Source organism: Gobius niger, assembly GCF_951799975.1.
Source record: "Gobius niger genome assembly, chromosome: 6".
Taxonomy (NCBI): domain Eukaryota; kingdom Metazoa; phylum Chordata; class Actinopteri; order Gobiiformes; family Gobiidae; genus Gobius; species Gobius niger.
The window spans coordinates 3505139-3519726 of NC_136857.1; the positions used below are offsets into that span (position 1 = coordinate 3505139).

At 40.6% G+C, this 14588-nt stretch overlaps 1 protein-coding gene across 1 annotated transcript in view; it reads right to left on the reverse strand.

Moving 5' to 3' along the window:
• Nucleotides 1-3828: 3828 nt before the first annotated feature.
• pou6f1 (POU class 6 homeobox 1) overlaps nucleotides 3829-14588 on the reverse strand; it is a 40440-nt gene continuing 29680 nt past the window's right edge. Inside the window, exons 8-11 of the mRNA XM_079558867.1 lie at nucleotides 11299-11526; nucleotides 7906-8041; nucleotides 7662-7830; nucleotides 3829-5097 (exon numbers count right to left, since the gene is read on the reverse strand). Coding sequence (XP_079414993.1) covers nucleotides 4749-5097; nucleotides 7662-7830; nucleotides 7906-8041; nucleotides 11299-11526 — 882 coding nt within the window. The 3' untranslated portion in view covers nucleotides 3829-4748. The remainder of the gene's footprint in view (nucleotides 5098-7661; nucleotides 7831-7905; nucleotides 8042-11298; nucleotides 11527-14588) is intronic.

The following is a 14588-nucleotide window of genomic DNA, read 5'->3' on the forward strand; positions in this document are numbered from 1 at the left end:
TCCACTGCGGTGTCTCGGCTCCCAGACCTCATCGGGATCATTGTCAGAAGAGTTGTCAGTGTCGTCCTCACTCTCTGACTGGACATGTGGCTCCGTGCTGGTGCTCTCTCGCCGTGGGGCCCCTTCAGCCTTCACAGCTCCTTCAGTCTTCACAGCTCCTGCATCCCCTTCAGTCTTCACAGCTCCTTCAGTCTTCACAGCTCTCGGGGTCCCTTCAGTCTTCACAGCTCCTTCAGTCTTCACAGCTCTTGGGGCCCCTTCAGTCTTCATAGCTCTGAGCTCTGGGAAAAGACTGAAAAAAAAAATAATAAAAATGATTTAAAATATTTTAAAATCCAGGCTAACATCAATTGGGTCTTTTCTCATTCAGGGGCGGACTGGCCATATGTCCATTCTGGAAGAGCACAGAGGGGCCACTGGCTCGAGGGCCACCGGTCCCGCCTTAACCGAGCTTTACCCGAATCTAAAAGCTAAAAAGAAAAGCATCAAAATGGCGAGAAAAAAAGAGGATGAAAACAAAACAAAAATGTGCCGGAAAAGCATAAAAAAAAGTGGCAAAAAATGTGATGAAAAGTCAACAAAAACACGACAACAAAGCAACGAAAAGGCCACAAAAGCGTGACAGAACCGTGACAAAAAAATGATAGAAAAAATGTGACAAAAACATGACAAAAATTCAACAAAAACGTGACAAAAATTCAACAAAAATGTAACAAAAATTCAATAAAAACGTGACAAAAATTCAACAGAAATGTGACAAAAATTCAACAAAAATGTGACAAAAATTCAACAAAAATGTGGCAAAAATTCAACAAAAATGTGACAAAAATTCAACAAAAAGTGACAAAAATTCAACAAAAATGTGACAAAAATTCAACAAAAATGTGACAAAAATTCAATAAAAATGTGACAAAAATTCAACAAAAATGTGACAAAAATTCAACAAAAATGTGACAAAAATTCAACAAAATTGTGACAAAAATTCAATAAAAATGTGACAAAAATTCAATAAAAATGTGACAAAAATTCAACAAAAATGTGACAAAAATTCAACAAAAATGTGACTAAAATTCAACAAAAATGTGACAAAAATTCAACAAAAATGTGACAAAAATTCAATAAAAATGTGACAAAAACTCAACAAAAATGTGACAAAAATTCAACAAAAATGTGACAAAAATTCAACAAAAATGTGACAAAAATTCAATAAAAATGTGACAAAAACTCAACAAAAATGTGACAAAAATTCAACAAAAATGTGACAAAAATTCAATAAAAATGTGACAAAAATTCAATAAAAATGTGACAAAAACTCAACAAAAATGTGACAAAAATTCAACAAAAATGTGACAAAAATTCAACAAAAATGTGACAAAAATTCAACAAAAATGTGACAAAAACTCAACAAAAATGTGACAAAAATTCAATAAAAATGTGACAAAAATTCAATAAAAATGTGACAAAAATTCTACAAAAATTCAATAAAAATGTGACAAAAATTCAACCAAAAAATTCGACAAAAAGTGAAAAAAATTCAACAAAAAGTGAAAAAAATTCAACAACAAAATTCAGCAAAATGTGACAAAAATTCAACAAAAAGTGACAAAAATTCAACAAAAAAGTGACAAAAATTCAACAAAAAAGTGACAAAAATTCAACCAAAAGTGACAAAAATTCAACAAAAAGTACATTTAAGCTAATTTGGGCCAGGCTGGTCAGAGTCCGGGGCTGTTTTTCAGTCCCTGTCCGCCCCTGTTCTCATTTGTCTGTAAAATTGCATCAAGACTTACCCTAATTTCTCCTTTTTGATGCTCAGTTCTGGCTCAGCTTTAGTTCCTGGAGTTTCCAGGAAATCCCACTTCAGATCGGCGATGTTGACGCCTCCTCTGACCTCCACGATCTTCGGTCCCTGGATAAAGTCGAGGACTCGCTGTAGCCTCTGGCCTTCCTCTTTGGAAAGACGCAGTTTCTCCTGGTACCCCGCAATCTTTTTCTCGTACTCCGCATGGATCTCTTCAGCGATCGAGACCAGCTTCTCGTTCGCGAAGGCTTCGAAAGCTTTTGCTTCTTCTGACATGTTTACAGTGAAGTGATGATCCATCTAACAACGGACCAAAAAATAGAAAATAAAATTAAGATTCAAGCTCAAATCAACTTTTAACGTGAGACTGCGTCGTCTTATCTGCCAAATTAACGGTCATAGCCTAACCTGATAACGGTAGATTAACGGTATAACTTAAACTACAACTTTATGAAGTAACCCAATAGAAATAACAAAATAAAAACTTTATAACATAACGATAAAATTAAACATATTCCTTAACGACTTATTACGATATCCCTCTAACTTACCGCAACGGCAACGTGAACAGAAAGTGCAGTGACGTTGTCAAGGCAACGTGAGGACGGTTTTAAATTTTAAATATTTTTGTTTATTTTTTAGATTATTATTATTTAGATTATTTATTTGCCTCATAGATTATTCATTCATTGTATATAGCCTCTTTTTATTTTATTTTTATTTTTATTTTTTTTATTTTTTTTTTGCTTAAAGGACTAGATGCAAGTTGGCCATGTTATACTCACCACTGCCACCTTAGGCCTTATGTGTAACTGCAGCTTCTATATTAAGCTCGACCCGAATAAACAACTTTTGAGTGACGGTGCAGGAGTTTAGAGGCAGTTGTGGTGAACAGGTCTGGGCTCATTCTACACATTAGGAACATGTAGGAGGAGGAACATACTTGGAAGTGACCTCCCTCTCTCCTGGTGCAGCTGAATTGTTTGCCTTTTTCAGTGAACCACATTGTTTTTCTGGATACTTTTGTACGTCTTTACCGTGTTTTTGTGGAGGTTTGGTGGATTTGTTTACTTTGGGAGTCCAAAATGGTCCTGAAGAAAGCAGCTTTTGGAAGGTAAACAAACTGCTAGCTTATCAGCTAAACCCATTTGAGATCTACAAACATCTTCTGAGACACTGAACAGTGAAGAGGCACCAAGAGCCCCCACACCTGCAGCACGGAGGAGGCGTCACAAGAGGAGCTACAGGAAACAACAAAAGGGACCAACGAGGAGATGGTGATAGACTGTGGAGGGAGCTGTGCAGGAGGAAGAGGAAGGACGAGGTGGAGCTGACCAGTGCAGGACACCACGCTCTGAGACGGGGACAAGCCCAGGAGGCGGTGCACCGTTTCAGATGATCAGAGGAGACAGAGGCAGCTACAGTTTCTCCATCCTCCAAGGTCATGCGGGTGGAGTGGCTGAAGGACAACGAGATCATGGACCCGGCCGAGGACAGGAACTTCTACATCACCGTGGACACAACCTGATCATCAAGCAGGCGCAAGAGCTCCACCGCCGTGGTCATCGTCTACGGATTCCCCATCAACCAGAGCTCCTCCTGTGACCAAAACAGTGAAGATGGCGGCCGCGACACAACCATCTTTCACCAGAGAAAAAAAGAGTGGAAAAAGAGTGGTGCCACTGAATGGGTGCTGCTGCCGGATGCTCTCTCATCGAATGCAATTTCTCCATCTGTGAAATCAATAAAGTATCATCTTATCATATCTTAATTTAACATTTCGTATAGTCTCTTTAAATTAACGTCATTTATTCACATCGCTTGATTTTCTTTTGGCTGCTCTGTGTTGCACAGTGCAGCACTTCTTTTTAAGATCTCATGAAAGCTCACTGCAAGTCTGAAGCAAAAACATCCCAGCGTACATCATTGTTATATTGGTTATATTTTGCAGTACTTTTCATTTTTATAAAAGATACAATATACATGACAAAACAATGGCAACTTGAATATTGTTATTTTACAAAGCAAAACTGTTCAATATAGTAGCCTATTATTTGTGATTTTATGTCCAACTGTCAAGTGCAAAGATGAGATAAAAAAGAATCACCTTTATAACATTATCCTTTCAAAGGATATACTTTCATACTGCACATGCAATGGCCAGTTTTATGGCCGCAATAACAAATATTAATTTCACAAATATAAGTAAGCCTTGGCTAGAAACATACAAATATAATGAACAAATAAGATTCAGACTCTCACAAAAATGTGGCACAAATTGTTAAGACAAACCATTTGAAAGTGGTTCATATAATGTACAAACCGTCCAACATGATAAAACTGTCGTCCAGACGGGTAAAAAGAAACATAATATAAACCGACATACCTACGCGGGATCCTAATTTATGAAATGATCGGACGGTTAAAATTATACAAGGCTATAAATGTATGTCAGAGCAAAAGTGCATTTTTGATGCAAATACATGAAACAGCTGTTTCTAATATAACAAGAGTCAGCTACTTACTCAGAGATGAAAAGTAATGATATGACTAAAGATTGTCAAAAGTAAGGTTTTTTCTATGTGCTACCTCAATATAATTTTTTTTTTTTTTGGCAATCATCAAGTTCTGATAGAATAAAACTGATGTGTAGCTTTTAACAGCATAGGCTTCAAATGACAACAGAGAAAAAATGGTCAGATTAATAAATTGTACTTAATAATTGTAATTAATATAAACTGTTAAGATATGTTTGAAATAAAATATTACTCTTGTTACTGTATTCAAGATTATGATCATGCAGAAGACTATTTCTTTGTTAGACTACATTAAAGAAGCACATGTACAGTATAATAACTAAAGGGTAGTATTTCCTTCACTTTCCTCTTGACGTTTGTGTTGACACTGAAATTTAAAAAGACATAAACAGAAGTGGTAAACCTTGAGGTCACTGTTGAGCCTGGAAGACGTTGATTTTGCTTGTGTTTTTCAGAGTCTGTCGCCTGTTACAAAACCACACTCGCACCACTTCTCTGTCATAGTTCAGTTCCCGCGCGATCTCGGTGATTTCCTGACCGGTCGGGAGAGCGTTTTTCTCAAAGTAGGAGTTGAGGACTTCGATGGCCTGTGGGGTGAAACTGGTGCGGCGTTTCCGTTTTTTCGAGGGTTCGCCGCCTACAAACTCCATGAGGTTCTGCTGGCCTTTCTGATTCCAGTGCTCCGCTTCGGCCAGCCACTTCTCCAGGACGGGCTTGAGTTTCTGAGCGCTTTTCGGGGTGATGTCCAGCTTCTCAAATCTATAGGACCGGAAATAAATAAAACGCACACGAACATTTCATCACTGAAGAGTCAAACAAAGACATTTGCAAAAAGATGTTTCAGATTAGACCAGACGTTTTCAGCTGTCAAACCATCGACCACATTTAGGATTTAACTTTAGATACAAACTTCTGTATAAAACTGTCCTCTGAGCTAAATGCTAACGCAAATTCAGTCAAGTTTCTACTTTTTGTGGGGTCAGATACACATCCAATGGCCACTGAACATCATGGAGATTTGTTTTATTGGTTTATTTGGTCAGGACAGTTGGTGCGTTCATGTGCACTGGGGAGCTCGTTTTCCCAAGATGTGACGTCATTGTCCCCGGTTGGTTTGTGTTCATGTGGTTTTTATGTTGGAAAGTGGGGATTTTGATGTCATCAAATAAAAACGGTCTTTTATCATTGATTAGCGCTTAGCTGAGCTGATCAATTAAAAGTGTTGTTAGCGTCTCAAAAGCTAAAAAAAAAAGTTTGTTGGTTTTTGCTAATGTTGATGTCGGGCGTTTCATTCTTAATTTTGCTACTACGAGGATGGCGACAGCTCACACTAAACTCAAGAAAGAAGCAGTGTTTAAAGGGGGGGTATTATGCAAAATGGACTTTTTCAAGCTTTACGTCATGTTATTCTGTCACTCCCTCATTAAAAACATGCCTGAATAATAATAATAATAATAATAATGCATCGGTTTTATATAGCGCTTTTCTGGACACTCAAAGACGCTTTACATTGCATTATTCATTCACTCCATACCCGGTGGTGGTAAGCTACTATTGTAGCCACAGCTGCCCTGGGGTAGACTGACGGAAGCGAGGCAACCAGTCTGCGCCATCGGCCCCTCCGACCACCACCAACCACTCACTCACTACATTCGCTAGGCTTCCTGGTGTTACTAAACGGTCTCCCATCCAAGTACCGACCAGGCCCTTCCCTGCTTAGCTTCCAAGGTCTGACGGGATTGGGCATCGCAAAGGCGGTATGACCACTAAAAAGTGTTGCCTTGGCACATTCACGTATTTTTGAGTAATCTGTAAAAACTCTGATGGCGGCCATTTTAGGGATAGGTTTGCCTGAGTCCTCCTAGGAACGCCTCCACCTCCTGGAGATGCCTCCGAGCTTTCGTCACCAGCCGAGTAACCAACCACTGCTCCTCAGCAGAACCCCCTCCCCACTGATGCCACAGACAGCGTGTGGAGGGGGCGTGTCTAAAGGCTCAGAGGTTCTTAAAGAGACAGAGGCCTATTTCAAGACATTCACTACAGCCATTTTGAGAGAAACATTTTATACAAGGCAGTTATTCTAATTTACTGCATTTACAGACCAACAGAAGGTTTGGTCATCATTGTCGTGTGATATAGACTGGTGCTATGGGACTGAAAAAAGCAGAATACCCCCTCTTTAACTAAAAAGTTCACATAAATGATAAAAGAACAAATCCGATCTGATCTCCGCTGTCAGGTGCGGAGGTCGAGAAGCTCGTGTTGACTCGAGTTCCCAATGAACGCACCAAGTGCATGTTAATGAACATACACGGGTCTCATGCATGTAAAAACGCCACACCGGATTGTAGCGATGGGCTAATTTGCATCCGGCATCTCCCATGCACACTTTCAAACACACTCTCATTCATCCATTGCCTATTGTATATGTTTTTAGTGTTAAGGGAAACCGGAGCACTGGGAGGAAACCTACACAGACACAGGGAGAACATGCAAAGAAAGGCCCCGTCCAGGTGCGATTCGAAACCTGGGACCATCTTGCTGTGAAGCACGAGCCCTAACCGCTGTGCTACCCGCCCTAATCTGAGATAATCTGCGATACATCCGGATCTTACGTAAAACTAAACAACGCTGTATTTTAGACCTCCGCTGAAATGCATGTGATGCTTGTATTAGATTAGCATTTCCTATTACAGTCTTTTGTCAAGCGGTAATGAGAGTATTTAGAGTTTTAAAAGTTCAGCCCTTATGGACCAGTGTTAATTTCGTCAACTAAAATATTTAGTCTTAATTTTAGTCAAAGTGATATTTTTGACGACTAAAATTGGACTAAAACTAAATTAAACGTTTTTCATGAGACTAAAACTATGACTAAAATGTCCAGATATTTTAGTCGACTAAAATAAGACTAAATAAAAATGAAAAGGAGAGACTAAAATCATCCAAACTTCTATTGAGCGTCTGAAAGAGCCTCAGATCATGTTAATTCTCTGCCAAATGATCAGCTCTGAGCTTTGTTCATGTGGAGCAGCTCCATGAAGCAGAGGAACAAGATTAAACATGATTATAATGAATATTATCAATGCAAAGTCGACTAAATTCGTCTTAATTTAGTCGACTAAATTTACTTGCAATTTTAGTCGACTAAAACTAGACTAAAATTGAAGATATTTTTTTGACCAAAACTAGACTAAAATCGAATTACATTTTCTTCAAAAGACTAAAACTAAAACTAAATTAAAATATGTTGTCAAAATTAACACTGTTATGGACAGCTGTGATACCTGAAATCCACAAGCACTTTAAAATTCTAAACCAAGGACCTGCAGATTGCGGACTGGCTGTACGCTGGGCCTTCGGTCGCGGTCAAAGCCTGTCCCACTTGCGTCTGCGTGAGCCCCAGGGACAGGCGGCGGATCTTGAAATTCTTGGCAAACTCTCGAATCTCCTCCAGATTAATGCCTTCCTCGCCGCTGACAGCAGGCTGGGGTTCTGCGATGGTGAAAAGACAGGATAAAAATACCCATCCCTGAAATAGGCCTCGGCTCGGAGCGGGAGAGTACGTACTGTTGACTAGTTGTCCCACTTTGGCCACGTCTCCACAGGTGATGGGCACGGCGGCGGACAGTGTGGAGGCCGTCTTCAGCACCGAGGGCTGCGGGGCGATGACGACCGGAGACTGACTGACAGCCGTAACCGAAGCCTAAGGGGAAACAAACCCACACGTCATTAAAAACACATCGCATCATCCTCTGTCTGTAAAACATGTTTTGTTGTTTCCAGGTTGCAGAAGGTGATGATGGAGGACAGGACTCAGGAGCCAGTACTTTTGGGGGGGTAGTAGTAGTAGTAGTAGTAGTAGTAGTAGTAGTAGTAGTAGTAGTAGTAGTAGTAGTAGTAGTAGTAGTAGTAGTAGTAGTAGTAGTTGTAGTTGTAGTTGTAGTTGTAGTTGTAGTTGTAGTTGTAGTAGTAGTAGTAGTAGTAGTAGTAGTAGTAGTAGTAGTTGTAGTTGTAGTTGTAGTTGTAGTTGTAGTTGTAGTTGTAGTAGTAGTAGTAGTAGTAGTAGTAGTAGTAGTAGTAGTAGTAGTAGAAGAAGAAGAAGAAGAAGAAGAAGAAGAAGAAGAAGAAGAAGAAGAAGAAGAAGAAGAAGAAGAAGAAGAAGAAGAAGAAGAAGAAGAAGAAGAAGAAGAAGAAGAAGAAGAAGAAGAAGAAGAAGAAGAAGAAGAAGAAGAAGAAGAAGAAGAAGAAGAAAGTTTATTTATATAGCGCCTTTCACAGACATAGTCACAAAGCGCTTGATATGAGACAATTGTAGCATTTTTACAGGAAAAATCCACATGAAATGTCCTTAAATGTCTGCAAGCATTTAGTGGTAGGTTCTCGGGCTGTCTTGAATATTGCGATAACAATATTATTTTGATATTTTACATTATTTATTATATTAAACCATTTCAATGCCGTTTGTTCCACTAAATCCAAAGAAATCATCAAAAACATACTTGGAGTTATGTTTCAATCAATCAATCAATCAAATTTTATTTGACAACAAGCAGAAGGTGCCCAGAGCGCTTTCCAGGAAAAAAACAAGAATCACAATAGACGACAATAAATACAAAAACACATAAAAACAGCAGTCGAGTCGGTGACTATGTATCGAAAGCTTTTCTGAAAAGATGTGTCTTCAACTGTGATTTAAAAACACTCAGCTCTGTGATGTTTTGAAGCTGTACCGGAAGTGCGTTCCACACCTAATGACCGGCCTCCAAACCTTTTGTATTTGAACTTGGGAGTGACGAGGGAGGTGTGTTCAGAGGAGCGCAGAGTTCTGGCTGGTTCGTAGACCGTTACTAATTCGGCGAGGTCGGCCGGGGCCTGACCATTGATGGCCTTGAACACAAACATCAGGACCTTAAACTCCGCTCTAAACGCCACCAGGAGCCAGTGGAGAGAGCGGAGGACTGGGCTGATGTGTGAGCGTCTGTAGACGAGCTGCTGCGTTTTGTACCAGTTGAAGTCGATTGAGGAGTGATTGGTTCAGTCCAGTGTAGAGGGCGTTACAGTCGTCTATCCTCGAGCTGATGAAGGCATGGGCGGCCTTTTCAAGGTCAGCTCGGGACAAGAAAGACTTGATCTTACTGAGGAGCCTTAGCTGGTAAAAGCTCGCTTTCACAACTGCACCTATCTGCTTGTCAAAGATCATACCGCTGTCAAAAATAACACCCAGGTTACGGATGGCGGGAGCAAACTGAGGTGTAGGAGGACCAAAACTATTTATCTTCTCCCAAAAACGTCCCCCTGAGGTCCTACGTATCGAAGAAATGCTTTCCTCACCTCTCAATTTCTTGCTTAAAATAATCCTCTAATCACAGTGAAAACGCTTGCTCTCGCTTCACTGCAGCCACACAGACATTTTTTCCCTTTACTTCTTATTGAAACAGCTGGGCAGCCAAGGGGAGCGAGAAGACGGTGGGTGGGAGGGGCTTATTTGGAGGCTGCGGGTACAATCCGGAAATGAAACTACTGGATAATTTGTTTCAGCTGTTTTAGATCAAGGGAAGAGGCCTCGTGGATGGCCCAGGGCACGCTGGTGGGACTGTGTCTCCGAGCTGGCCTGGTGTCGCCTGGTGGATGGATGATGGATGATCAACAAAGAGGAAGATAGTGATAAAGCTGTGTCTGATATTACCAAAGACCTGCAAAAAGCACCATTCCCCTTCTTTAAGTACTCAATACTGGCCCAGAATGCAATGTTTCAACAACAAACATTGCATTACAAGTGCATCAGAGAGTTGTGTGTAGGTGCTCTTTGAGGATCAAGGCCGGGTACTGATTTGCGAAACTAAAAACAGATCGGACGATCCTAGGCACACCCTGAAGAAGACCCTTTTAGAACCCAGCATGTTACTCCCAGTCAATCAATCAATCAATCAATCAATCAGTCAATCAATCAATCAATCAATCAATCAATCAATCAATCAATCAATCAATCAACCTTTATTTGTATAGCGCTTTACAACAGCACCCGCTGAACCAAAGTGCTTTCCATAAGTGCAATAATAAAAACAATTTTAGCACAAAATATTTAAGAAAATACATATACATTACACATGTGCAATTAGCAGTCAAAAGCGGCTTTAAACAAGTATGTTTTCAGCCCAGCTTTAAACAGTGTCAGGTCAGTGACGGCTCGTAACTCAACAGGCAGAGAGTTCCAGAGCCTCGGACCAGCCACTGAGAAGGAACCATCCCCCACTGCTTACTTTTGGTCCTGGGGACCTCCAGCAGGTGTTGTCCTGCAGACGCAGCCTCTACTGGGCTGATGTGCAACAAGCAGGTCACATAAATAAGAAGGTGCAAGTCCATTAATTGATTTAAAAACAAACATTAAGAGTTTAAAATGAACCCTCGCATGTACTGGGAGCCAGTGTAAGGAGTGCAGACCTGGAGTGATGTGACTGCACCGGCGAGTGTTTGTGAGCAGCCGAGCCGCAGCGTTTTGCACCAATTGCAGCCAGTTTAAAGTGCACTTGTTCACACCCACATAAAGTGCATTGCAATAGTCAATACAGGAGCCAATAAAAGCGTGCACAGCCTTCTCTAAGTCATCCTGACCGAGGAAAGGTTTAACCTTGGCCAGGAGACAGAGCTGAAAGAAGCTTGTCTGAGCAACAGTGTCAATCTGCTTGTCGAATTTCAGTTTGTCGTCAAACTTAACCCCTAAATTTCTGTTTGAGAAAAAGGGGCGAGGGTTCCCAGGTCCAACACAGAGTCCATAAATGTGGGTCCAAACAAAATGCACTCAGTTTTACTCTCGTTAAGATGTAAAAAGTTCTGTGTGAGCCATTCCTTGATGTCAGCCAGGGCATTGTGGATGGACTGTAGTGCTGCTGTGCTGTTTGGCAAGATGGGTAGATAGACATGTATATGTATACTGTGTACAGTCCTCTTCGTGTTGTTTACCTGAGCACTAGCTTTCGACAGCAGAGAAGAGGCTGTGGTTTTGGGCTGCACAGCTGCGGAGGGCGCGACAGTGGCAGGTCCGTTTCCCAACGCGGCGATGATCTGGCCCTGATTGTTGAGCAGGATCTGAGGGGAGACCGTCTGCAGCTGGAGGCCCTGCAGCGGGAGCGATTGGGCCGCTCCTGTCAGAGACGCTGGGTTCAGCAGCAGCGGCAGAGTCCCTATGACCTGGAAAGACACACGCTGTGAATGCTACAACAAAAACAACGTCCAGTACATTCTCATTCAGATATTCATTTGGTCAGACGTTGCTACAGCTGACCATTTGTGACTTGGCAGAACACTACATACTGTCAGTGGAATGGGCGATGTGGCGGAGGTGTCTCGCACCAGCATACAGATGAGCAACAATATACCCCCCAGCTCAACATCTGGAGTTAGGACAATAGAGCTCAACAGTCCTGCCACTTCCAGCCATTTGCCGGGTGCTGGAAGTAAAAATCACATATTTTCACATTGACTTTTAGAAAAATTCAATTATTAGAAGTTTAATCATCTATGCTAACTCATGGACATAAACTGCACTATTTAGAATTTAAAGGGTATTATGCAAAATCGACTTTTTCAAGCTTTACATCATGTTATTCTGTCATTCCCTCATTAAAAACATGCCTGAAGTGTTGCCTTGGCACATTCACGTATTTCTGAGTAATCTGTAAAAACTCTGATGGCGGCCATTTTAGGGATAGGTTTGCCTGAGTCCTCCTAGGAACGCCCCCACCTCCTGGAGACGCCTCCGAGCTTTCGTCACCAGCCGAGTAACCAACCAACCGCAAACATGCACAATAGGCCAGGATGAATGATGTGTGAGTGAATGTATGGTGGTGTCAGAGGGTCCGTTGGCGCAGACGTGTGTAGTCGCGAAAGCGCTTCTGACAGTCTCCCCCAGGGGAAACTGAAGCTACAAACGTAGCTTTCCACCACCGAGTATGGAGTGAATGTACAACTGTCTCATGTAAAGCGCTTTGTGACCATGTCTGTGAAAGGCGCTATATAAATAAAGATCTTCTTATTCTTCTTCTTCTTCTTCACTGCTCCTCAGCAGAACCCCCTCCCCACTGATGCCACAGACAGCGTGTGGAGGGGGCGTGTCGGAAAGGCTCAGAGGTTCTTAAAGAGACAGAGGCCTATTTCAAGACATTCACTACAGCCATTTTGAGAGAGACATTTTATACAAGGCAGTTATTCTAATTTACTGCATTTACAGACCAACAGAAGGTTTGCTCATCATTGTAGTGTGATATAGACTGGTGCTGTGTGACTGAAAAAAGCAGAATACCCCCTCTTTAAGATGTATCCATAAGTTTATAAACTGAAAAGTTATGAAAGCATTTTGAAGTCTTTGGTGTTTTCTTTCTTGTAAAATATCCACTTGAAGGGTGGTAGTTAGCACATAGCTGATTAGCCTGCAATGCATCGTACGTTTAAACTTTTGGTATTACATTTTTTTTGAAACATTAATGCGAAATATTAATGTGATATTTACTTCTGGCACCAAAAGGACCAGAACTCTTGAGCTCTACAGACTCCTGGGTGCTGCTTGAAGAAAACAAATTGCCACAATACAACGAAGTTCAAATAAGGCAACAAGACTTTCTTCTCATTTTTAGTTACTTAAAGCCACAGTATCACTTTATTTTACAGTACCTTGATACATTGAACCTAACTAAATTTAGTACAATGTAATGCGCTCTGCAACAATCTGTAATAACTTGAACCTATGGGTTAGATACACAATGGAATAACTTCTATTTGTACATTATGTACTTTGTAGGTATATACCGTAATAGGACACGAGACCCTTAGGGCTTAAGGTTAGGTTTAGATTTATGTCTTACTACATTATGTACCTACAAAGCACTAATACAAGTTATTCCATTGATTTGATTTGATTTGATTTATTTTCACATAATAAAACAATAGCATGATTACATCTGGTTTCACACATGTGATGGAAGGTTTGCCGAAAACCCTCAAGGGGCTTAATGAGTGGAAACCTCCATAAGTTAAAATTAAAAGCAAATGTGAGGCATGCAATTGTCAAAAAAATAAAGTAAATTAAAGTACATTGTCAGAAAACACAATACAACGTACATCAATACTGGGTTTAGAAATGGATCCCAAGAGGAAAACAGCAATCACTCAGAAGCAAAGATTTAAGAGATTTTCTAAACTGAATTGGGGAAAGCTCCGTGAGAGGAGTTGGCAGGATATTCCATATTTTGGGTCCTGTGTATAGAACTCTGAACTGAGAGTGTCTGGAGCTGAAGGTGCTCGGATTAGATTTGCTGCTGCGAGTGGGAAATCTATGAAACTCATTGTTAAAGGAAAACATTTTATTGAGGTGCTAAGAACACCGGCTTTAGCAAACAGGGGCCTTGAGGAATGTCTACGATCGACACAAAAGAATATTCTTAAGGCTCGTTTCTGGAGATGAAGAATTGGCTCAAGTTTGGTTTTATGAGTGCTGGCCCAAGCAATATTACAATAATTAATATATGGATATATCATTATGTAATACAAGATCTTTGCAACATTTGTGTTGATCAGATGCCGAGATTTTCCCAATATACGACTGCTTTGGCTATTTTTGTACTTGTGAAATGAAGGTGTGGTTTCCAGGTCAGGGATTGATCCACCAGGACTCCGAGGAAGTGAGCTGAACTCACACTCCTGACGGGAATGCCATCAATTTGGATTTTTATAGAAGGGTTTAAACTTTTATGTTGTGTCCCAAAAAATATAAAGCTTGTTTTCTTAATGTTAAGTGATAATTCATTGGCCTTTCATTGTGTATCTAACCCATAGATACAAGTTATTACACATTGTTACAGAGCGCATTACACTGTTCTAAATTTAGTGAGGTACAATGTATAAAGGGTCGTGTAAAATAAAGTGTTACCAAAGGCTCTACACCTGATTTTTATTATCATCACAAAAAAAGGGTCCAAACACTTTCCAAACATATTCGTAGCATCACAATTGCTCAGAGTTTATGGACACGTTTCATAACTTGCAGGGTCACTTTCCCAGTTTATGAAGATGATACAAATGCTTTATAATTGGATGCTGTGTTTATTTCTCACAAATGTCTGAGTTTGCAATATATCAAAGGGGGACAAAACAAATGTCATTCCATTACTAGAAAAAGTAATCAGGTATAGTGCCTTTAATACTGCTTAGTGCAATATTTTGTCTTATCATTTGACTTAATAGCGAGATGAAGCCTC